The sequence below is a fragment of the Drosophila arizonae genome, chromosome 4, assembly GCF_054131065.1.
Source record: "Drosophila arizonae isolate 15081-1271.41 chromosome 4, UAZ_ARI_1.0, whole genome shotgun sequence".
In the NCBI taxonomy this organism is placed as follows: domain Eukaryota; kingdom Metazoa; phylum Arthropoda; class Insecta; order Diptera; family Drosophilidae; genus Drosophila; species Drosophila arizonae.
In genome coordinates this window covers 7483920-7507991 of record NC_142924.1, presented here as the reverse complement: position 1 = coordinate 7507991, position 24072 = coordinate 7483920, and the positions used below count along the sequence as shown (strand labels likewise).

The following is a 24072-nucleotide window of genomic DNA, read 5'->3' as shown; positions in this document are numbered from 1 at the left end:
AGAGCTGAAGCCAGAGGCGCGGACAGCAAGTTTACAGAAGGGGCCATAATGAAAAACTTGACCAAAAGCAGATACGAAGATAGCAGTTAAGTATAGTCAAATATAATTGGAATTAACTAAATACATTATATTACAGCCATATTAAAAGTTCCATTTGATATATTCAACTAATTACTTCTTAATACAAAAACAAAATAAAAACCCTCCCTGAGTACGCCAATGACTGTCTGCACCGCCACATGCATATAAATAGCAGGTTGGGCCAGCTGAAAGCTTCCACAGCGAACAACAGTAAGCGCGTTTAGCGCTTGCAACGGCGAGCTTTCGAGGTGAACTGGTAGCGCTGGACAGAGAGCTTTCAAGTATTGCTTGCGGTGAATTGACTAGACAACAGTGTTGCCAGAGCGTTATTGTCAATGACAGTTACAATTAAAATTTTGAATATGTAAAAATCTTTTCATGAAAATTCATGTTAAGCAAAACAGCTTCAGAGCATTTAATCAAAACAAATAAAATAATATCCAATAATTTCGTAAAATATTGAATAAGTTACAAATAAAATGAATCATTCGGACTGCTTTGCGGGTGCCATACAAGATTTTCTTATATGCATTACAGTGCATAAGGCGGCAGAGACGGGCGTGCCCAACGGAGAGCTGTACGTGAAAATTTGCTTAGATAAAATGACCAAGAATACGAAAACTCAAACGAACTCCGAGAATCCATTCTTTAATGAGGTAAGCAGCAAGTAAATAAATATACTTAGTCATAATTCATGTCTCTTTCAGTATTTTGTATTTGAGTTCCACTGTACGCTCGCTGAGCTGTTGCGTCTGACTGTGCTCTTTGAGCTGAAAAAGTACTTGATGTACAAGAAGAACACGAACATGGGTGAACTGATGATTGATTTGCATAGCGTGTGGAATCAGCCCAATCACTGCTACTTCAAGCGATGGGGTCGACTCGAGGCGCCCCTGGGAGAGCACCCGTTCAAGGGAGGCGAGCGCGAATCGTGTGGCTATCTGCAAATCGACTTGGCCATCGTCTCGCAGCACAGCGCTGTGAAGACAACTCCAACTGGAGATGAACATGAGGAGCTGATCAAATGGCCAACGCATCATGATTTTGACGATATCAAGAGGTAAGGGATCTAGGTAGCTACATTTTCTGCTAAATAAATCCGTACAGCAATCTCTTAGAGGACGTCGACTCGGATACCCTGAGAAACATTCGTTACTTCATCAGCTTCTATCGTGGCATCTTCACGAAGCGGAGTAACTACATGATACAAGTATCATTCGCTGGCTTCAAAGTATCTGCATTACGGCATTGACTTTAGTTTTCGTTTTGAGTAAAGTCCACTTTGCATCCATTATAGGGCAAAACGGCTGTGCAGAAGAATACATTGACACCGGTGTGGAATCAGGAGATTAGTTTTGCATGGGTCTTTCCCTCTCTGGCCCAACGATTTCTCATATTGGTTATGATGCAGGAGCATATGCAATGGAAATGTATAGCACAATATGATATGTCTTTCGATGAAATTGCCTTTGAAGGTAAGTTTTGAAAGTATTACTTCAAATATTTATAAAGAATCTCTATTCGCTCCTTTTATATTTCGGTAGACAAGCCCTCGTTTGGACCAACTTATTTGCATCTGTACGATCCTATCGGTCCGTCGAACTATGTGGGTCGCGTTCTGTTGGAGTTGCGTTCTGAAACTCTGCAGGAAGGTCATCCCACGCACGTTTTGATTACCGAATCGGTGACTCCTCCATCCAACTGGTCAGACCAGTCTTTTATTGTGGAGTTCCTGCCTATTCTCGGAGATAATATACCCACCAGCTCGCAGCAGTATAAATTTGTTGTCCAGCTTGCGGAGTTTACCTCGAATGAACTAGAGGGACCATTGACGACACCATCGGGCAAATTTCGTTCGCAAACGAAATCCTTTCGCCAGGATTCGCCTTATCAGTCTTGTATATTCCGTATCCACCTGCCCGATAATCGCATCAAATTTGAAGGGGATTTCTTTATGACTGATATAGCCAACTATATGGTAAGGCCCATGCGATAAGTGCTAGCCCGACGCCTTAAACCTATCTTTCTTAGCGCTCTGAGCTGGCCACCTTTAAGATCTTTCAGCTCAAATACCCCAATCACATACAACATCAGACCAAATGCCTGAAGTCCATTATCCATAGCTTCCTTTCAAAAATCGAAGAAAGCGTGGGCTTGCATCGCTTCGACTACGATATGGGGGAGGAGTGCACCACCTGGGATTTGAATAGACAGCAATACGTGCTGTCTTACTTCAGAAAGGTGCCCAAGGAGCTGCGCTCGTTGCGACAGAGACTGAAGTCGAGCTACTCCTCGAATATGGATTCCACCATAATGGACATAGTTAACGAGCTGCACCGTGTAATTGGGGAAATCAATTCGCTGTCTAATTTAATGCACGTGCAGGACGAATGGCCGGAGCTGCTGCTCACCCTGAGTGCAGGGGGCAAACAGATTGGGGTCTGTCACCTGAATGCCAAACACTTTCTGAGTCTGCAAAAGCGGGAAGTCAACCAGGCGAGCAATCATTGCTGGCACATGAAGAGCTTCTTCTTCAAGAGCACCAGCTGCTCGCACACCTGCTCCAACTGTGGCTGCAATGCTGGCCTCGTCCTCGGCTGTATCGCTATAGTGCTCGAGAGTGAACGGCACGAATTCCTGTCCCGCATTGCGGGCGAGTGGTCCTCGCCCTCACCCTACACTTGGCTGCCGAATGTGGGGCAAACGTTCTTCCGCTGTCATATCTATGTGCACCAGGCGAAGATACGGCCGGGCAGCGATAATAAGGTCGAGTGCGATGGATATGTGCGCGTTATCTTTGCATCGCAGGTGGCTGAGACGGACACAGCTAAGAGCATCTGTTCGCCCATCTGGGATGCTGTGATCACCGTGAATGGCGTGTCCCTGCCGGGCGGCGTCAGCTGGTATCTGCAGAATCCGCCGCTGCTCGGCTTGGAGCTCTTCAACTGTCAGCAGGAGTCAGTGGGCACTGGGCAAATCAAGGCAAATGTCATCACAGCGGACCAGAGCGATGAGAGCAGCCGCGGCGATGAAAGCAAGTATTTGGCCCAAGGTACTCTTCAGAGGCTCAAAAAGTTGAGGAATGTCAGTCCGCCTCCCCTTAAGTGGGTTTCCATTGCCAAGAATGGAAGGGTCCAGGCTGAACTCTTAATGTCGGTGGAATTGAAGCAGCTGGTGGGCGATACGCAGATCTTTGAGGATAAGGAACCGGAGCTGACTGCAGGCATACCTCCCTCTATACGACCCAATATGCTCAACTACGTGTAAGTCCTAGCTACTTTTCTTAAACATAAAGTTCCCTCTAATACCCAAGGAACTAGGCTCGAGATTATTTTTGTTGGACTGCGCAACTATACTAAGGTGGGCATGTGCATGGCGGGCAAGCGACGTGCCAAGGTCATCATGGCGGATCTGGTCTTAACTAGTGGACTCTCTACCTCGCGGGTGAGGAACAGCATCAACTTCCTGGTGGCCTACGCCTCCGGCGTTGTGGTGGGTAGCCTCACTTTCAATTGAAATGCTCTCTGATAGCTATGTAGAACCTTGCAGAGCCTGCCCGATCAGCAGGAATACTGGCCGGCTATAATAGCCACGGATGTTTTGGTCAGCAGCTTCTCCCATGAGACTACCTTAGGCGCTGCCCTAATACCCCCCTCGCCGAACTTTCTGCAAAAGGATCAAGTGAACAAATGCATGCGAAAGCCGGTCGAAAGTCCCGGTACCAATTCAATAATTGTTATAAATCAAGACGAAACGACGGAGGACGACGACAGAAATATTCCAGTGGATGAGGGGCCCGTCTTCTGGAAGCGTCTGAAGATCATGTTGGGCTTACGATCCGCCCCCTATGCCAACAAGAATCTACTTAGACTAGAGGATTGCAGGGACTTGACTGAAGTCGTGGATAGTCGATTCACGTGGTGGACCAAGTTCTACAACTCCATGTGGATTGGAAACGACGATGGATTGCATAAGTGCAAGCACAAACTGGTCATCTACAGTACAGAGCTCGAGAAGCAGCCTCAATTCAGTTACTTTCAGGATTGGGCTGTGCCCGTGCCCCTGGTGCATGGCGTCAAGATGAAGAAGCATGGACCCCCTAAAGAGGACGTCTATGCCATACTGAAGCTGCAGATTAAGCTGACGCCCTGTGAGAGTGCGAAGACTGAGGATGGAGTTGGCGATGGGGAAATGTTGCTGCCATTGCCGGCTGCTCTAAGTCCGCGTGATCAGAGCCTAATCAAATCGCTGACCGATGTAGTCAAACTGATAGTCAGGGTTTACGTAGTACAGGGTCTCCAAATCCGGCCTAGAGATTGGTTTACCGATTCGGATACGTATGTGCGCCTCACACTGGGCGGCAAGATGATCTCGGATCGTGCACACTATGTGCCCAACCAGAGTAATCCAATCTTCGGGCGTTTCTTCGAGCTGAGCACAACGCTGCCCGCCGATCCCATGCTGGAGCTGGCCCTGTTCGATCATGACAAGCGCAAAGACGGAAACATAGGGTACACTCTCATCGATCTGGAGGACCGCTGGCACAGCAAGCATCGCGCCACATTGGGCATTCCACGGGAGTACTCACGCTTCGGCTACAACCAGTGGAGGGACCCTCTGCTGCCCTCCCAGCTGCTTGCCGAGCTCTGCCAGCAGCGAGGCATTCCGCCTCCCTATTACTATGGCAATGTCATCGAGGTGGATGGCACGCTCTTGGGCGACGAGACCGTCATTTCAAAATGTGGGTACTTCAGCTAAAGTCTAGACCTAAGCTAATTCGCTCGCCCACAGCGGAGGAGCTGAAGGAGCGATTGAGCCTGACGGCCCTCAACAATCTGGATAAGTTGCCTTCCTTTGGCTACAAGCTGGTGCCGGAGCATGTCGAAACACGTTCCTTATATAACGACGATAGTCCCGGAGTCTTGCAGGTGACTACACATGAGACAAGGTCAAATGATATCCTCCTACAGGGTATATCTAGTTGCATACCGCAAATTGATTCCATTCGATTTCCATCTGCCTCTTTCAGGGTAAAATCCAAATGTGGTTAGAGCTGTATGAGGCGAGCATGTTTCTGCCACCGCCCGTGGACATTACACCCGTGCCCCCCTATGACTATGAGGTGCGTGTTGTGGTCAAAAGTTTGCGCGATATTCAGTTTGGAGATAAAAACATTTTCGGCAAATTAATGAGCGATATTTATGTGATTGGGTAAGAGCTGCCGGAGGGGAATGTAGAGTGGGGAGCGAGGGGCGTGGGGCATGTGGCTAGGGGTTCGCATAGTGTAAACGATATTCAATTAAGCGCATTTTGCATTTCGCTCTCCTTTTTGGCAGCTGGTGCCAGGACTCGGGCAAGTACCAGTCGACGGATATACATTACCGTTCATTTGCTGGCGAGGCTGCATTTAATTGGCGGATGATATTCCAAATGAAATACTCGCCCAACGAGGACATGGTAGGTGCTCTAGCCTCGCCTAATTGGCAGCTGTAAAATAATATTAAGAGCCCAAATAATGAAGCAACTCATTAAATCTGCTTTGCAGATGGTCATCAGGCGCAAGGGCGGGCTGCAGGGCGAGGAAATCGAAATCAAGAAGCCACCGATAATCTATTTTCAGGTCTGGGATAAGGATGTCCTCAGTAAAGACGAATTCTTGGGTGCCCTGGAGCTAAATTTATCTGATCTCCCGGTGCCCTATACGTCCGATGGACGTTGTAAACCCTTTCCCAATTCCCATCAGCGTATTAATCTCTTCAATAGAAAAGCTGCTGAGGGTTGGTTTCCTCTAGTCGATGGGCTAAGATCGAAGGATGGACAACCCGTGCATAGGACGATAACAGTGCGTATATTCCATATGATATCTGAGAACTAAAAGCTATGCCATCTGTGGCTTCTTATGCTATCCCTAGTTCCAATCTATCGTATAAGATATTTCCTTTCTTTAGCGCTAATTATTTTGAAAATTCTAGGGCAAAGCACAGTTGCAATTGGAAATCTTAACGGAGTCAGAGGCATCCAATGCACCCGCTGGCCTAGGTCATCAGCCTCCCATGGCACTGGAGCCACCCAAGTAGGTCTTCGAACTTATTTTCGCATTTTCATGGCATTTACTACAATTCCCTTTACAGTCGTCCCAAGACGTCGTTTAATCCTCTGACGCATCCCTTCAAGTCCGCCCATCTCATTCTGTGGCCCGTCATACGCAAATATGTTTACATGGGCATCCTATTAATGTGCCTGGTGCTGGGCTTGACTTTGTTCTTCTCCAATTTACCCAATCAAATGATGAAAATTCCCCTTCAATGATTTTCCACTTTTTCAATTTTCAATTTGCAACTTTTATAATGAACTAAATTTCTCCTCTTGTTTCATTGGCTTTTTAAGTGTTATTAAATGTCGAATACGCTGCCTGTAACTCGTGGCTTTCTGATTAATTAAATGCAATTAGCAATCGCTGGAACAAGTATGTGCTGAAAAGGCGTTCGACTGGCCAGCGATAAGGCTGCCCAGATATATAGTATACAATTTCTATCTAGATGCTTATATACGTCCTGCATATGCCGGGCAGACTTTGCAGGCTTCCATTGGGGATGGAAACGTGAGCATGCCTGGGGTTTCCCGAGCCGAGGCTAGCGCGGACTTGGCAATGCGTACTGGAAATCAATTGCTTAAAGAAACTTTAGTTATGCTGATATTATTGAAATATTAAAATATATTTTGATCTACTTATTTTAGGCATGACTTAAAATTCCAGAGCAAAAATTAAAAGAAAAACAAAAAACAAATAAATATTTTCATTAATATTAAAAATAATATGTATAAAATGTTAACGAAAAATATTCAGAAATTTCATGGTCTTTTTAAATCAATTCCTGAACACATCAATTCATCAATAACAATCATCATTCATCAATCAATTTATATAGATCTTTAAATTACTAATAAATACTTAGATCCATCAAGGTAAACTTCGCTGTATTTTCTTATGTGGATTAAATTAATATATATATATTTTTTGTTTGTTTAGCTACAGCAGAGTTTTGCCTGCTTTGACACACTTCAAACAATTCTCAGTACTAATTTGTTTTCCAGTAATTTATTGCTTAAGTGGGCTCAGATAAATTTATCATATATCATTTTATCAATCATTCACAATCGTCTAAGTAGCACAATTTCTGAATTGAAAATTTCAGTCCTACTCCAGGGAGTTCTGGTTCATTTCAAAAATTGCAAGCTCTAGGCGCACATTTATATATAAATATAGAGACATATACTTAACGTCATACAGATTAAGGATCTCATTCAATCAATTACACGCAATGCCGTACCCTGGCCAATGGAAACTTTGTTAGCCCATTGATAAAAATGGAACAACAAATGCAAAACTAATGTAAAATTCCTTTACTCGTCGTATTTCACCATAAACGAGACGAACACAGAGACACAGAGAGAGAGAGAGAGCGAGAGATACATATACGTATACATATATTAATATATACTTATACAATTTTCATATATGTACGTATATATATTTGTGAGCATTTCGCAAACAGTTTAATTACAAAAGCAAATGTCAAGCGAATGCCCAGTTGTCGTATGAGGTTCGTATGAGCTTCAGCTGAGCTGTGTGACAAATTGACGAAAGGCAGACACGCTTATCGAGACTTGGATGGAGGCCCTAGTTAAAGGCTAGGGACTCACTCAATGGGTTAGCTGGAACTACAGTCGCAGCTCAGTTGCTCTAGCACTCAGTTGAAGTTCAGCTGGCGAGGCTGTCGGTACGCAGAAGTCCAATAAAGTGCTAATAAAGCTACAGCAGAGTAACTGCACACACACACACACACACGCACACGCACACAAAAGCAGTTTTAATTGCGTTTCTTAATTAAAGTGTTGTGCTCAAAGAAAGTCAACTAAAGTAACAACAACAACAACAACAACAACAAAAGTGTCACCCACCTGTCCATCAATAACTGAAAGTTCACTAAGGAAACTTAAACTCAAAACAGTGTTGTCCCCATGCAATATGCCAAAGCGATCCATAAAGCTCAAGCATATGGCATAATATATAAAAAATACCCGAATTATAAATAATAATATAACTTCAAAACATTTTATTTATTTTATAGCACCCCACGAATATATCTAAATAAAATAATTTATATTTAGTTTATGCTGTTTGTCAAACTTTAATTCACAATTTTTAATTTGGATCTCCTATGAAAAGTGTTTTCTAGTGCTCAGAAGTGTAAAGAAAATAAGCAAAAGTTTCACAGCTGTTAAGGCTTACTTGACTTTATTTACATAGAAAAGATATATTTAATAACTTGTAAATTTAACAATTAATTAATTTAAACAAAATATTTGTATTAAAGGCCAATTAAAAATGTGAATTGTAAGCACTACGTTCCCAACGAATTAACAATTTATATGATCGCTTTTAAGGCTACGCCTAAGAAACTAAACGTTGAACGTTTCTCATTGAAAATCAGGTAAGTTTTAAACAATTATTCGTTTGATCAAAAAGTTAAAAAAAAGGGAAAACTTAAAAAAAAAGTTTGAATTTTTAGTTAGATTAAATAAATAATTAAAGATAATCATGAAATAATATAATTAATAAGGAGAATAATATATAATAATTTGTATTCTATAAATCTATAAATTTACAAATAGATAAGATAGATTTTATAGTTATATTAAAATGAAGTAAAATAAATTCATTATTTTCAATTAATTTTCTTTAGCATAAAACATCTCTTTACTTAAAAAGCCGCTCCATATGTCATTTGATATTGCAATATTGACCGATTTAATTAATCAAATTCACGCAAAAAAAAAAAAAAAAGTCACATATGTTAGCTTTTGTTTGCTTCGGGCACTCATACTAATCAACATTTTTGGACATTTCGTCAGCTCATCAGCCCCAAAATGAAAGTCACCTTTCGATTGGGCGATTGCAGTAGAAATCACAGAAGGGCAGAGCCTATTCCGCATTCAGCACTTTCATTAGGCAAATGCACAATGCCCACGAGCCATGCACAACAAAGGCTGATTCCGATTCGGATATAGACAGCCGATCCGTATCTCTGTAATTTAATTACGCTAGCATTGATGCAGGCCAATATCAGATGTCAGATTTGTCATTTAGTTGGATTTCAGTTCTCGAAGCAGTTGGTTCTTCGAGTCGCTTCGCCATGCCGCTGGAGCGGAGCAGGTGAGGGGCGTGGCCATTGTGAAATGCAAATGGAATCGCCATTAATAGTGTCTGCCAAAAATAAGCGACTCTTTAATTAACGACTGTCAACTAATGTGGTTTCGGTATCCCCAGAGAGAGGCAGAGAGGGAGAGAGAGAGAGAGAAGCGCAATAAAAATATGTGTCAAGCGGGCGTTGACTCCGTAACAATTATAAACGTTATGCTAAACGATATAGTAGAGAGAGAGAGAGAGAGCGAGAGAGTATACGACTAGGAGACTTGCTTAAATTCATTCATATTTAGTATGCCTGCCATGCCTCCTGCTTTGCAGCTGCAACTAATATGCCCTTCTCAGTCCATTTGTTGGTCATATATTCCGAGAAATTGGCAGCATTATTCAGAGACCCGTCAAGCGTTCTGGTACAGTTGCCAACCCCCACAATAGCTGCCAGGCCTTGCACCCTTATCTGCCTGAGCAAACAACAACAACAATAACGGAATTTGAATATCGTGTGACGATTGATTGGGTTATCTAAATAGGGAGAGAGACGAATTTCAGACGTTTGTTAAACGGTTTGGCTTGGGCAGCCCAATCAATAACTAATTAGCCGATTGATTGTGGCTGATAATTGTGACAGGGATTATTGTGAAATACTCAGCACTGATGAATGCCAATCTATCGTTAGCAGTCGTGATTTGCGGCCCTTTACCATCGCAACAGCTGCTGGCACAGATCAGCAGGAGCCGCAGGCGAAGCAACCCGATCCACTCGATATGCCCAAGCTCTGGAACGGTGTTTACAATGCCCAATGTGGACATCGCTCACCGCCCGATCTGATGGAAGCACAGCCCAAGTTGCTGCCCAAGTTGCACGCCAATAGCAGCGGAGGCGGAGGTGGCGGCGGAGGAGGAGGCGGTAGCGGAACTAGCAATCGGAACAGCAAGGTGAGTGAGAGACAATGGAAATTCTAGAAAAGTTTCGAGCTTAAGAGCTGGTTCATTTCGCAGTACTGGATATTCTCGATGATAATCGAGCGCAGTGCGGGTCCCAAGCGCGTGGATATGGCGGAAGATGATGCGGAGTCCCCACTGGAGGCCATACTGCCGCCCGAGCAGCCAGCGGAGCAGGTCTGCCTGTTGCGTGACAGCCCCTTCAGGATATTGAGGGTGAGTTTGGCTAATCGAGTGGTTGGCAATTTGCTAGAGTGATAGGCCGATTCCCGGGAGATGTGTTTTGAAAAACGATTATTGATTGTGTAGCCAAAAATAGCTAAAACTAGCTAGAACTTGGCAATTCTAGAAGATTCCAAGATAATCAGGCTAATAGGATCGTGGTGAGGAGTTGAGGAACGGAGAGGAAAGGAAAGCACGAGAGAGAAAGAGAGAGAGAGAGCTGGAATCGACCCAATGGGACTGACAAGAATGAATAAATAAACAAATTAAATTTGAAAAGTGAAGATTAAAAGTATAGCAGGCTGCAGCTAGAAATAGCTAGATGGCTTAGCCGAAAATAGCTAGAAGGAGAATCTGAGCTGATTAAAAGGGAAGAGACATGTAAAAACGTATAAAAGTAGCTCACACCAATTCAAACCTCACAGCTTGAGCTCAAGGCCATCGACCTCATTTGCTTTATGCGGGGATTTAGCTCAGAGAGAAGTTGATAGCAGACTGATCAGAGTGTAAAGCTAGACCTGATCTACAACATAAGACAATCGACTCGAGAAGCTTCGAGGTGCTCCGGCTTGTCAGAAATAAATATGAAAGGGGAATATGCATACCCGATAAAAAGAAACTAAAGCGTGTGGGTATAAGCTATTACGGTCGCTTCTTTGTTTCACAACTCGCTTAATCTGTGTTCAGCCTACTTACCTAAGAGCTGCTACTTACACAGAGCTTAAGTTTGGAGCATCTCGAGCCCCCTCTCGTCGTCCTTTCACCATTCGAGGTCAGTTGATGCCAATTCTGTTCGATAACAAACCAATTGCACCTCGAGCAATTGTTTGTGCTGAAGACCTACTTCCGGGTTCGAACCGTTTTACAGCAATGTCAACAGTTTATTTATGGAGCTGCTGCTACTACGCTCAGCTGTGTCAGAGTTCAATGTGTGTGACAAACACGATTTGCTATTACATAAAGCCAGATAACAATGGAGCTCAGAGATAAGCAAGTGCCGAGAGCTATGCATAACGGAAACGCCAACAAGACACGCAAGAGACACGCAGCGCAACAAGTTACTCACAACAACAACAACAGCAACAACGGCAAGTGAACATGAAAATGAAAATTGACTGTGAAATTAAAGGAAATTCACCACGCGTCGTGCTTCGCTCAAATCCTTGCCTTCGGCAAAGCGCGGCTATAAAAGCGAAGGATGCGTATGCCGAGATTTCAGTCAGCCAGGACTTGTTGTGCGCGCTATGCCAGTTCAGTGACATTCGAAAAGCCTTTGAAATAAAGTTTGATAAGCTTGGAAGAAAATCTACAGAAATCAGCCAAAATGTGAACTGAAAAGTGAAGAACAACAAATATCTAAAAATAAATACCAACAACAACAAATTACTTCAAAGAAAATTCAAAAGAAAAACAACGTTCAAGATGTGATTGACAAAGTTACAAAATTTTTTTTAAAAATTAAATATATAGAATATATTATAGTATATATTATATTTATATAAATGAGTAAATTACCCAAATATTATACAAAATATATATACATATATTTTATTAAATTCTTAAACAAATGCCTAACTATAACTTAACTACGTATATATCTATCGTGCTTGAGCTGCATTGTTTAACATTTAACTAAATATATTTGAAAACATAATATTTGCTGGAGAAGCGACTCAAGTTAATGCGAAGACCGTTGGCCATTTGCAGTGAACATTACAAAATTTAAACGAAATAAAACCCACAAGAAGATAAACAATGAAATTGAGCGAACAGCAGCAGCAGCAGCAGGGAGCAGCAAAATGAACGACAAGGAGATACCGAAGCGAGATGTGGTCATCAGTCCATTGCGTTATTTGATTAGCGGCTGTGCCTCCGGCTCAGAGCTGTCGGAGATGCCGCCGCTGAATTTGTCCAACAAATGGGCGCGCATCCTACGGATGTCCTCGGCGCCCAAAATTCAAGTCAACGAAATGCTGCAGGTAAACGAAGAGTGGCGAACGAGTGACGAGGAAGCTGGCTTAGAGCACGGATTCCTAAACTCGTCTAGAAGTTGTTAATCAAGTAGTAATTAGATTGAGTTGGCCAGGGCCAGGAAGCACAAGTGTTGCTTAAATAGACGCAATGCAAATGAAGTGGCGAGTGCAAGCAGCAGCAGCAGGAGTAGCAGCAGGAGCAGGAGTAGCAGCTGCTACATAATGAACAAAAGCAAGCAGAAGAGAAATGGCAAAAGTAGAGCAAGAGCAAGAGCAGGATTTCATTTCTGATTAAGAACTCTCTATTGACACTGCGTGCGTTGCAAGAGGACAACGCACATAAATGAATCTTGCGTGTGCCTTGTTCAATTTACAATGGAATTTTGATTTGACTCGAGTGCTCTGACCAACTGCAACAAAGACAAAGACAAAGACTGAGACTGAGAAAGAGACAGACACTTAGAGCGAGACTTAGACTGAAACTGAGACCGAGACGGAGACATCGTTTTCAGCTTTAATTCCACTTCAAATTGAGTTTTAAGCTGACGCAAATCCTTTTGTCTTTCTGCAGGCCGCTGAGTCGGGCAACTTGGATGATTTTAAGCGTCTGTTTATGGCTGATAACACGCGCATCGCGCTGCAGGATGGCAAAGGACGCACGGCCGCACACCAGGCCGCGGCCAGGAATCGTGTCAACATCTTGCGCTACATCCGCGATCAGAGTGGAGGTAGGTGCGGGAGGAAGCAACTCAAGATTGCTATAGTAATAAATCTCTTCCCTTACCCATCGTCGCCATCGTCGCCATCGTCGCCATCGTCGCCATTTTCGCCATCGTCCTGCGCAGACTTCAATGCCAAGGACAATGCCGGCAATACGCCGATGCATGTTGCAGTCGAGTGCGATGCCTACGATGCCCTGGACTATTTGCTCTCGATGTAAGTGGCAGCAGTGCGGCTGCAAGCTGCAGCTTTATGATTTATGCTTCTCAACCTGTGTTTACAGTCCTGTCGATACGGGCATATTGAACGATAAGAAGCAGGCGCCGGTCCATTTGGCCACCGAGCTGAACAAGGTCAAGTGCCTGCGCGTCATGGGTCAGCATCGCAATGTCATCAACATCCAGCAGGGCGGCGAGCACGGACGCACCGCTCTGCACCTGGCCGCTATCTACGATCATGAGGAATGCGCTCGTATCCTGGTAGGTGGAGTGAGTCGCCAAAGCCTTTGTATATACGTATACACCCTATATATATATATATGAATATTATTGTTGTATTAGCAGCTAAGTTATGCCTCCTTATCGAACATTAATCAATCACAGTAAATACTCAATCATTTATCATCCGAAAAAAAAGAAAAGCTGAAAAGGTTTGTACATCATTCAATTTGGTTGCGCACAAAAGTATGCTATATTATTTTTGGTAGCTGCATTGAGTTCTCGCACTGTCTTTTGTTTGAGTAGTTGACTATGGGCGTCTGTTATGTAATGCATTTGTGTATGTCGTATCTTACAGATAACTGAATTTGATGCATGCCCCCGTAGACCTTGCAACAATGGTTACTATCCCATACACGAGGCGGCTAAAAACGCCAGCTCCAAGACCATGGAGGTCTTCTTCCAGGCAAGTACTCGCACACACACACACACACACACACACACACACACACACACACACACACACACACACACGCGCACAGACCTCGTGCTTCGCCTTGTAGTTGTTGACAAAGTTTTCGTGAGTGCTTCACCAATCAGTGTCCCCAAGCGCTTATCCACTTTACTTAATTCGTGTTGCAGCCATGCCAAGTTAACCTTTTGCATTGGACTCTTCATTTTAATGTCCGTCTTTGAAACGGCGCACGCTCCTCCTGCTGCTGCTGCTGCTGCTGCTGCTACTGCTCCTCCTCCTGCTGTGGCTGCCACTGCTGCTGCTGCCCCATAAAGAAGTCAATTATAAAAGTATCAAATTCGAGCAGCTTACGGATGTTGCGACTTTTCCAACTGATTTAATAATGAAAAAATAAATAAAAGACAAATGCAGCGGGTTCCTCGCTGCAAAATATCAAATTTTCGGTCAAGCTAAAAAGTCGGTCAACGACTTTTTTCCTGCTTTCTTTCTAGACAGACTAGAAGAAATTTTAAATTAGAATTTTCGAGAAGTGAAGGCTTTTAATGATTTTCGTATTTAGACCAGCAATTTCCACTCGCAACTTTTTCTTTCTCGGCCAAAAATTCGGATTCTATTTTCATCAAAATCCTTTCATTTCTTATTTTCTTGACCGACTTAGTAAGAGCTTCGGCTTCGGGCTGCTTTGAACACTCGCTACATGAATATTCGAATATTTATTGATGCTTTATCCATCCTTGGCCATTTCAGTGGGGCGAACAGCGCGGCTGCACTCGCGAGGAAATGATATCCTTCTACGACTCCGAGGGCAATGTGCCGCTGCATTCAGCCGTGCACGGAGGTGACATCAAAGCCGTGGAGCTCTGCCTGAAATCTGGCGCCAAGATATCCACACAGCAACACGATCTGTCGACGCCCGTGCACCTAGCTTGCGCCCAGGTGAGTAGTAATTCGGTTGGGGGGTAGTGCGGTAACTCGGTGGCTCGCTGGTCCGGTGGCTGTCAAGGACATCCAGCTTAGCCAGACAGCGCTCATATTTCGCCGTGTCACAGCCTGGTTAAGTGAATGTCCATTTGGCACGCACTCGATAGCCGCAACACTCAGTTCCTAGCGAACTGCTCGACTTACCCGTTCGCAGTTGCCAGTTGCCAGTTGTGGATACAACATTTCCCGTCGGTTTTTGAGAAATATTTTAGCTGACTTTAATTTGACAAATTCTTATGCAAATACCGCTAAGACGAACGTGACTTTGTGGCCGAGAACCGCTGCGCACCGCTCGCTGCTGTTGGCAAATACCAAAACAAAGACACGTGACAACGCCAAGAGGTGTGTCAGGGGCACAGACAGAGACGGAGAGAGAGAGAGAGAGAGAGAGAGAGAGAGAGAGAGGCAGAGGGAGAGAGTGATATGCTCTCAGCGTATATTCTATAAATAATCAAAAGCATCGGCGAATAAAAGGCTCATCAGGAGCGCGGACTCCTACGGATTTGTTTACTATTTACATTTGTGCTTTGATTCAGTGCATATTTAAGGTATCACAACGAAATAGCTGGAGAATATGTTAACGGAATCGAAGCGAATGTGAATCGGTGCAAATGCAATCTTGATGAGTTCAATGAACCAAGTTGAATCAAATTTTTGACATAGCTTAGCTATACAATTCACATTCGATTAACCCTATCGGAAGCCATACTATTATTATTATTATTATCATTATCATTATTGGTATTATAGACTTCTGTGTTAAGCAATGCATCAAGCTAATAGGGAAATCCATACGAGCTCCGTTTTGTTAGGGCTAAGTGGAATACATCTAGTTGTCTATGTTTACTCTTAAGTAGCACCCCCTCTTGTTGGTTATGCCTACTCATGTGTAGCACCCACTCTAGTGTGCAGGGTAGCTGCCGGTCGAGCATTTGATACTTTAAAAACTTTCGAAACTTTTGTCTCTGGCTTCATGTCTAAACTTTGTCCTCTTTCTCATCCATCACAGGGCGCCATTGAAATAGTGAAACTCATGTTTGAGATGCAGCCACTGGAGAAGCGAATCTGTCTCAGCTGCACGGATGTTCAGAAGATGACGCCGCTGCACTGCGCTTCCATGTTCGATCATCCGGACATTGTGTCTTATCTGGTCAACGAGGGCGCCGAGATCAATGCGCTGGACAAGGAGCATCGCTCGCCGCTGCTGCTGGCCGCCTCGCGCAGTGGCTGGAAGACCGTCCATCTGCTGATACGTCTGGGGGCCAGCATTGATATCAAGGATGCGGCAGCGCGCAATGTGCTCCACTTCGTGATCATGAACGGCGGCCGGCTGACGGACTTCGCCGAGCAGGTGGCCAATTGCCAGACGCAGCAGCAGCTGCAGCTGCTGCTCAACGAGAAGGACAACATGGGCTGCTCGCCGCTGCACTATGCCAGCCGGGATGGGCACATACGCTCGCTGGAGAATCTCATACGACTGGGCGCCTGCATCAATCTGAAGAACAACAACAACGAGAGCCCGCTGCACTTCGCCGCCCGCTACGGCCGCTACAACACGGTGCGGCAGCTGCTCGACTCGGAGAAGGGCTCGTTCATCATCAACGAGAGCGACGGCGCGGGCATGACGCCACTGCACATTGCCTCGCAGCAGGGGCACACGCGGGTGGTGCAGCTGCTGCTCAATCGTGGCGCTCTGCTGCATCGCGACCATTCCGGGCGCAATCCGCTGCAGCTGGCCGCCATGTCGGGCTACACCGAGACCATAGAGCTGCTGCACTCGGTGCACTCGCATCTGCTTGATCAGCTGGACAAGGATGGGGTGAGCGAGTGGGAAGCAATGGAGCATTGAACGAATCTCTGACATCCCTCTCTCTCCCTCTCTTGCTCTCTTGCTCTCATTCTCTCTGACAGAACACTGCTCTACACCTGGCCACAATGGAGAACAAGCCCCATGCGATATCCGTGCTGATGTCCATGGGCTGCAAGCTGGTCTACAATGTGCTGGACATGAGCGCCATCGACTACGCCATCTACTACAAATATCCGGAGGCGGCTCTGGCCATGGTCACCCACGAGGAGCGGGCGAACGAGGTGATGGCGCTGCGCTCTGATAAGCATCCCTGCGTCACCCTAGCGCTGATCGCCTCCATGCCGAAGGTGTTCGAGGCCGTGCAGGACAAGTGCATCACGAAGGCGAACTGTAAGAAGGACTCGAAGAGCTTTTACGTAAGTTGATCGTCGTCCGGCACTCCGTCCGGCATTTACATTTAACATTTGACATCTAGAAACTCATCTCATCCTCAACCACATGATCTAAATGCCAGTTGGCCAGCGGCTGCTAAATTCTAAACTCTTCTCTTTGAATCACAATGATATCTATAGATTAAGTACTCATTCGCATTCTTGCAATGTCCCTATATGTTTGCCAAGATCGATGAGAAAACCGGAGAGCCGATCATGACATCAAATCCCATTCCATTGCCGGCCTTGAATGTAAGCAGAAATCAGCTGCCCAGACAGTTGCATGCCACTTGAGTGTCTTTCTACTTTCTTTGTTTGTTTTGTTCTCCTTCCATCTAATTGTTCGTTGCTCCTCTTGCCTGACGATCTTTGCTAGTTAGGGTCCGCCACATATCCGATTCATAAGTCATGAGCACGCACCCACCCCACATCACATGTCGCGACTGTTTTTAACCCTAATTCAAAATATCAAACACCAAATACATTTAGATCAAATATTCATTTGCGCCATTCCAAAAAACACCCGAGCAAATTGAGGAAAAGCGTAAAGAACTCAATGATCCCAAATGGCGGCCGGCGCCATTGGCCGTTGTGAATGTGAGTCTAAGCCTAAGTTTGAAAACTTTGTGGAAAACTAAATAGCAAAGCCAACTGTAAATCGTCCCAAGCAAATGCACTTGCTAAACGTAACTATGTTGTGCTTAGACTTATCGTTGTTGTAATAATAATAATGTGTGTGTGATTTTTTTGTGACTTAAGTTAATGAAACTATTCACTAAGAAGAGTCTCTTTCTCTCTCTCTCTCTCTCTCTCTCTCCCTCTGTATTTCTCGTTGTCTCTCTGTATTTAATCTTTATCTAACTCTCAATGTCTCTGTCTTCCTCCTTATAATTTCATGTCAAACTATCTTATTCTCTTCCTCCTTCTCTTTCTCTCTCTCTCTCTCTTTTCTCACTATTTCTTTCTCTCTGTCTCTCTTAATCTTATTCTCGCACTCCTTCACTCTTTACTCAATCTCTCTCCCTCTATTTCTTGATTTCTTTCGCCCTCTCTTTCTCTTTTCATATATTTCTACCTTTTCGCATTTGGCTTCGGCCTTTCTCTTTCTCTCTGTTATACCCTCTCTTCTCTTCTCCTCTTCTTACCATGTTACTGCTCTGTCTATCTCTATCTTTCTCTGTTTCTTTGCTTTTCCCTCTATTCTTACCCCACTCTCTCTGCCTCGCTCCCTCACTTCCCGTCTACCTAGACCATGGTCACCCACGGACGTGTGGAACTGCTGGCACATCCGCTGAGCCAGAAATATTTACAAATGAAATGGAATTCGTATGGCAAATACTTTCATCTAGCTAATTTGCTGGTCTACTCCATCTTTCTGGTCTTTGTCACAATCTACTCGTCGCTGATGATGAACAACATTGAACTGCGTCCCGGAGACAACGAAGCGCTCAGCCAGTATTGCAGTTTGGGGTAAGTCCTATCGATATCCCATATCAATCAATGATCACTTATATATTCCACATCCCGTTATCTTACCCAGATGGGAGGTACTTACCAAGAATCTATCGCAGAGCCCATCGCTGGCTGCTCAGATACGTTTGGACTCGTGCGTGGAGAACATCAATCGGACCACAGCCATACTCTTCTGTGCCATTGTGATCGTCGTCTACATCTTGCTCAACTCGATGCGGGAATTGATACAGATCTACCAGCAGCGTCTGCACTACCTGGTGGAGACGGTCAATCTCATCTCCTGGGTGCTCTACATATCAGCCTTGATCATGATAACGCCAGCGTTTAGGCCAGACGGCGCCATCAATACGATTCACTATTCGGCCGCATCGATTGCCGTCTTCTTGTCCTGGTTTCGCCTGCTGCTCTTCCTGCAGCGCTTCGATCAGGTCGGCATCTATGTGGTCATGTTCCTGGAGATACTGCAGACGCTGATCAAAGTGCTGCTGGTCTTCTCCATACTGATCATTGCCTTTGGCCTCGCCTTCTACATCCTGCTGTCGAAGGTGAGCGTTTGACGCACTAGCTGTGATTCGATCTCTGACTTCTAGCTGGGTTTCACTCTCTTACAGATCATCGATCCGCAGCCGAATCATCTGTCCTTCTCCAACATACCCATGTCGCTGCTGCGCACCTTCTCCATGATGCTCGGCGAACTGGACTTTGTGGGCACCTATGTGAACACCTACTATCGCGACCAGCTGAAGGTGCCCATGACCTCCTTCTTGATACTAAGTAAGAGCAGCTGCTATAGTCTGTCCACCCTTTCCCTTGCTAATCTGCAAATCTCCACAGGTGTCTTTATGATTCTGATGCCCATTCTGCTGATGAACTTGCTCATCGGTTTGGCCGTTGGCGACATTGAGTCAGTGCGTCGGAATGCGCAGCTTAAGCGCCTGGCCATGCAGGTGGTGCTTCACACCGAGCTGGAGCGCAAGCTGCCCCATGTCTGGCTGCAGCGCGTCGACAAGATGGAGCTCATAGAATATCCCAACGATACCAAGTGCAAAATTGGATTTCTCGACTTCATATTGCGCAAATGGTTCTCGAATCCCTTCACCGAGGATTGTAAGTAGGCCGCTAAGCTAATTACAGCTATCTCTGACATATTCTCTCTATCTCTCTCTCTCTCTCTTATCGCTCAGCTGCTATGGATGTGATTGGCTTCGATAACAATGACGATATCATGATAGCCGAGCTGGAGCGCCAGCGACGCAAGCTGCGCGATATTAGCCGCATGCTGGAGCAGCAGCATCAGCTGGTGCGTCTCATTGTCCAGAAGATGGAGATCAAAACGGAGGCCGACGACGTGGACGAGGGCATCTCGCCCAACGAGCTGCGCTCCGTGGGCCTCAGCTCGGCGGGCAATCGCTGGAACTCGCCGCGCATACGCAACAAACTTCGAGCGGCGCTCAGCTTCAACAAGAGCATGTAGAGCAGCACTCCGAGCACCTGAACACCTGAACACCTGAACACCTGAGCACCTGAACACCTGAGCAACTGGTCGCAACTATAACCAAGTGGCGCTTCTTTGTTAATTGACATACATATATTCTAATCTATATACTTATCGCTGTCTGTATAATTGAAACGGGATCCGGATATCCCCATTTCTGTGAGCAACCGGAGAGGATTGATTTCATATTTCACAAGTCTATTGAATGTATTCAATATTTATATATATATTTGTCTATATCTGTGTTTGATGTGCTTCACAAGTTTACGAATAAAAAGTCAATTTATGCATGACAAATTACAGACAAATGCGAATTTATTTATTTTGTTAACTTTAATGAAACATGAGGTATGATGAAATGTATTTGAGATGTGCTTAACAAATATGTAGAAATAGATAAAATAGGCCCCAGAGTGGGGGCTTTATATGAATGTTATTTTGGTGCGGCCCATGTTGACCTGCCAGACGTTCAGCTCCTCGTAGTCGTCGATGCATTTGTCCACCTGGTCCGGTTTGAAGCCCTTCGTCGTGCAGCGGTCCATTATGTCAGCGATCTTCACGGCCTTGCCGGAGCCGGCCAGCTCGCGCACGATGGCAAAGATGCGATCCGAAGTGTTTGGCACGCTGCAAGAGTTGGGAGAAGAAATGAGAATCATTCGTAGTTGGAGGCTTTGGGCAATACTCACTGTCCCTTCTGGTGCTCGTGTATCTGGTTGAGGGAATCCTTGGACATTTCGAGCAAACGCAACGCCTCGGCCACATCGTCCTTCTCCACGCGATCGGAGAGACGCAGACGCGCCAGAGCCGTGGACAGACGCAAAATGCCGAGCAGATTGCGAGCGGATGTGAAGGTCATGTCCTTCTGGTTGCGAGCCTCGCGACGCAGCTCCACATAGGCGCCCACAATGTAGTCGGTGAGCTCGTCGGGAATGGTGGGATTCTTGCGCTTGCACAGATTAATATAGCGGCGCATCAGATGCATGTCCAGCGACTTGACCCTCGAGGGCGGCTGCCGGCTGTGACTGTGCACATACGTAATGTGCTTGGCCAGACGCAGATCGTTGTCTCTGTCGGGCTTGTCCTGGATGAGCCAGAGCAGATCGAAACGCGACAGCAAAGCCGCCGGCAACTGGATATTCTGCTCCACTGTGCGACGGGGATTGTAGCGACCGAAGGCGGGATTGGCAGCAGCCAGGATGGAGACACGCGCATTCAACGTGGTCATGATGCCCGCCTTGGCGATGGAAATGGTCTGCTGCTCCATCACCTCGTGTATGGCCGTACGATCTGTGTCTGCCATCTTGTCGAACTCGTCGATGCAGCAGACGCCCTGATCGGCCAGGACCAAGGCGCCGCCCTCGAGCGTCATTTCGCCAGTGAGCGGATCCTTCATGACAGCTGCCGTCAGACCCACGCCCGAGGAGCCACGACCTGTGGTGTACTGCGAGCGTATAGCCAGGCGACTTATGTAGCCCAACAGCTGAGACTTGGCCACACCGGGATCACCCATCAGGCAGATGTTGATGTTGCCACGAATCTTCATGCCATCTGGACGTTTATCCACGCCGCCCACGAGCAGCAGCAGCAGCGCCTTCTTCACATCCAAATGGCCGTAGATCTCGGGGGCCAAGCTGGTGGCCAGGCGCTCATAGAAATCATCTTGGGCCAGCTCCTCCAGCTCGGCGGGCGTCAGCTCACAGTCCTTGTCCGTGATGTCGTCGTTCTTGTTGATGCAGATGATGCGCTGGGGAAATATCATATGGTATATCAAGGGTGCACTCAAGAGTTGTCCACTGGACTTACGTGTGCCTGCAGGAAGGTCTCTGAGAGCAGACCCTGTATCATCTGGGCGAAGCCGGTGCGCACCATAGGTAAGAATACTCCAGAGATCAAAACATGATCTCCAGGCTGGGCCATGCGTGTGACCTCTCCACGGCAGAGCACCGTCATGCTGCGCGGAATATGACCCACTGGCACCTGGTCGCTGTGCTCCTGCATTTTTAGCTCCTGGAACTTGACGAACTTCGAGCCACGCGTCTGCAGATAGAGGCGACCGCCCGCCTTGTTCACTCGACAGTCGTCGGAGGGGCATTCCTGGACCGGTATGAAGGAGAGCGAGTTGACTGGCTGATAGGTCTCAGCGCCACAGCGGTCGCACGTGTAGGTGGCCACCACCATCATGGGCTTCACCTCGGTGCAGCGCGTCACAATGCCGCGAACTGTGACCAATTTGCCTATTTGCTGGGCCTTCACCTCGCGTATGGAGAGCGCCTTCTCCGTGGACAGAGGCTTGAAGCCGACCTCACTGCGAAGCAGAAAGGTAATTATGATGCCTTAACAGTAGGTCGATCCTCACTCTACTCACAATCTCTTCATCAGCTCTGCGGGAAATGTATTGCGTTCATCCCTTTGCTCCATGGGATTCCGCGTGCGCGCATCCATCATCAGGCGATGCTCAATGTACACGTCCAGTGCATCCTTGGCGTGCACCTCCTGCTGCTTATAGCTGGGCAGCAGTTCGGCAATCACATCGCTGAAGATCGACACGTAGCGTCGACAATTCTCAATCACCGCCTCGGCGAGACTCTCATTGAACTCTGCCAAGTCGTCCAGATCGATTGTAATTAGCACTTGCTCGCGATGGGCGAGCTTCACCAGCTGTGAGCCATAGACGAAGTCTTTTTTGCCATCATCGTCAGTTTTACAGAACTCGGAGAGAAATGTTTTGATGGATTCTACAAATAAAATTAATGGTAAATTTATATCAAATTTTCTTCATTTAGGTCTTCCGTTTACCTCTATCTTGTGCATAGTCACGGCGCGCCATTTGTACTCTATCAGAATATATTATTATTTAATAAATATTTAATCTTTACTCCGCCGCCGTTTGCAACAAAATGCTATCAAAATACAACAGAACGCCGTTTGGCTCTCGCCTGGCAGCGCGTTATGCTGAGTTCGCGCCTTTTTTCCGATACTATCGATAGCTTTCCATTGTGAACTAGTGCCAGCTGCGAGACTGCCTCAGGGTTGCCAGACCTCAGCACACAAAATGCATAATGAAAACTCAGTTAGCTTTGGATACTGTATATTGAACAAAAATAAATAATAATTGAGATATCTAAATGTAATTCCTTTTGGCAAGTCGAACATTTATTCAAACCAACAAAATTCGTATTTGTAATAAATCTTTAAGTAAAACGAAAAGTTTTAGAACCCACAGCCTGAAAATGTTCAATGAGCTTATTGCGTACATGCATAGCATAGCACGAAAGTTATTTCTGGCTCGTCCTGTACCCGTTGCGCGTGGAGTAAGTCCAGTGAAGGGTCTAACTTAACTGTTATTTAACTGTCTTTCTCTCTCTTCCTTAGACTGCGTGTCGTACTCTTGTGAAGAACAGTTTTTTTGCAAATCTGATATTCTTCATAGCGATATTCTCGCCGTACTACGTATGCTGTGTACACCCCATCACCCTATAGCGACTAGAACATGATCTCAATGCTGTAATATTTTTAATTTTGTAACGCTCGAAACCAACACACTTTAGTATATGATGTAGTCTTAATAATAAGGCAAAGAAATTACATAAAAATGCATTAAAATTATGCATTTTAATGAAGCCGTGTATTGTTTTTATTAGTATATGCTCCGCATTTTCAAGCTATCTACAATCACTGACCAAACAACACATAGACTAGACATGTAGAGCAACGTTTTTCCACGCCGCAAAATCTGTGTTGTTTGGTCAGTGCTACAATATAATATCGATAGAAACTATCGAATAACAAGTTGGCAGCATTTTTTCATGCTTATCGTGTAATCAG

At 45.5% G+C, this 24072-nt stretch overlaps 3 protein-coding genes across 6 annotated transcripts; 2 read left to right on the top strand and 1 right to left on the bottom strand.

Moving 5' to 3' along the window:
* Positions 1 to 167: 167 nt before the first annotated feature.
* mfr (ferlin family C2 domain-containing myoferlin misfire) lies at positions 168 to 6499 on the top strand. Its single transcript, XM_018008983.2, has 14 exons — positions 168 to 737; positions 789 to 1141; positions 1189 to 1312; positions 1379 to 1556; positions 1626 to 2059; positions 2113 to 3344; positions 3402 to 3573; positions 3631 to 4822; positions 4873 to 5009; positions 5111 to 5292; positions 5418 to 5538; positions 5627 to 5923; positions 6054 to 6154; positions 6213 to 6499. The coding sequence occupies exons 1-14, from the start codon at positions 561 to 563 to the stop codon at positions 6388 to 6390; spliced, it is 4878 nt and encodes a 1625-aa protein (XP_017864472.1). The 5' UTR covers positions 168 to 560; the 3' UTR covers positions 6391 to 6499.
* A 740-nt stretch (positions 6500 to 7239) lies between these two features.
* On the top strand, positions 7240 to 23867 carry TrpA1 (Transient receptor potential cation channel A1). 4 transcript variants are annotated; one of them, XM_018006614.2, is made up of 19 exons: positions 7240 to 7862; positions 8460 to 8576; positions 9966 to 10224; positions 10288 to 10450; positions 12229 to 12431; positions 12997 to 13153; positions 13271 to 13361; positions 13429 to 13624; positions 13941 to 14048; positions 14805 to 14993; positions 16048 to 16857; positions 16950 to 17264; positions 17421 to 17531; positions 18529 to 18749; positions 18820 to 19297; positions 19364 to 19526; positions 19587 to 19859; positions 19937 to 23558; positions 23620 to 23867. In XM_018006614.2, the coding sequence occupies exons 2-18, from the start codon at positions 8515 to 8517 to the stop codon at positions 20224 to 20226; spliced, it is 4089 nt and encodes a 1362-aa protein (XP_017862103.1). In that variant the 5' UTR covers positions 7240 to 7862; positions 8460 to 8514; the 3' UTR covers positions 20227 to 23558; positions 23620 to 23867. The 4 variants fall into 4 exon arrangements, with proteins under 4 accessions (XP_017862103.1, XP_017862098.1, XP_017862096.1 ...); XM_018006609.2 differs by lacking the exon at positions 12229 to 12431 and having other exon boundaries at positions 9969 to 10224; positions 10288 to 10446; XM_018006607.2 differs by lacking the exon at positions 12229 to 12431 and having other exon boundaries at positions 10288 to 10446.
* Mcm7 (minichromosome maintenance 7) lies at positions 20545 to 23185 on the bottom strand. Its single transcript, XM_018006620.2, has 5 exons — positions 23044 to 23185; positions 22613 to 22982; positions 22051 to 22552; positions 20934 to 21991; positions 20545 to 20871 (listed from the first exon to the last, which is right to left on the bottom strand). The coding sequence occupies exons 1-5, from the start codon at positions 23072 to 23074 to the stop codon at positions 20670 to 20672; spliced, it is 2163 nt and encodes a 720-aa protein (XP_017862109.1). The 5' UTR covers positions 23075 to 23185; the 3' UTR covers positions 20545 to 20669.
* Positions 23868 to 24072: the final 205 nt, after the last annotated feature.

Excerpts from the sequence above, each read along its gene's own strand:
- mfr (XM_018008983.2), top strand. The coding sequence starts at position 561 with ATGAATCATTCGGACTGCTTTGCGGGTGCCATACAAGATTTTCTTATA. Across the intron at positions 1,142-1,188 it reads GATTTTGACGATATCAAGAG|CAATCTCTTAGAGGACGTCG; the intron begins GTAAGGGATCTA and ends AAATCCGTACAG. Across the intron at positions 1,313-1,378 it reads TATCATTCGCTGGCTTCAAA|GGCAAAACGGCTGTGCAGAA; the intron begins GTATCTGCATTA and ends CATCCATTATAG.
- TrpA1 (XM_018006614.2), top strand. The coding sequence starts at position 8,515 with ATGATCGCTTTTAAGGCTACGCCTAAGAAACTAAACGTTGAACGTTTC. Across the intron at positions 13,625-13,940 it reads AGGAATGCGCTCGTATCCTG|ATAACTGAATTTGATGCATG; the intron begins GTAGGTGGAGTG and ends CGTATCTTACAG. Across the intron at positions 19,860-19,936 it reads GAATCCCTTCACCGAGGATT|CTGCTATGGATGTGATTGGC; the intron begins GTAAGTAGGCCG and ends CTTATCGCTCAG.
- Mcm7 (XM_018006620.2), bottom strand. The coding sequence starts at position 23,074 with ATGGCGCGCCGTGACTATGCACAAGATAGAG. Across the intron at positions 22,983-23,043 it reads TGACTATGCACAAGATAGAG|AATCCATCAAAACATTTCTC; the intron begins GTAAACGGAAGA and ends TTTTATTTGTAG. Across the intron at positions 21,992-22,050 it reads AGACCTTCCTGCAGGCACAC|CGCATCATCTGCATCAACAA; the intron begins GTAAGTCCAGTG and ends ATATTTCCCCAG.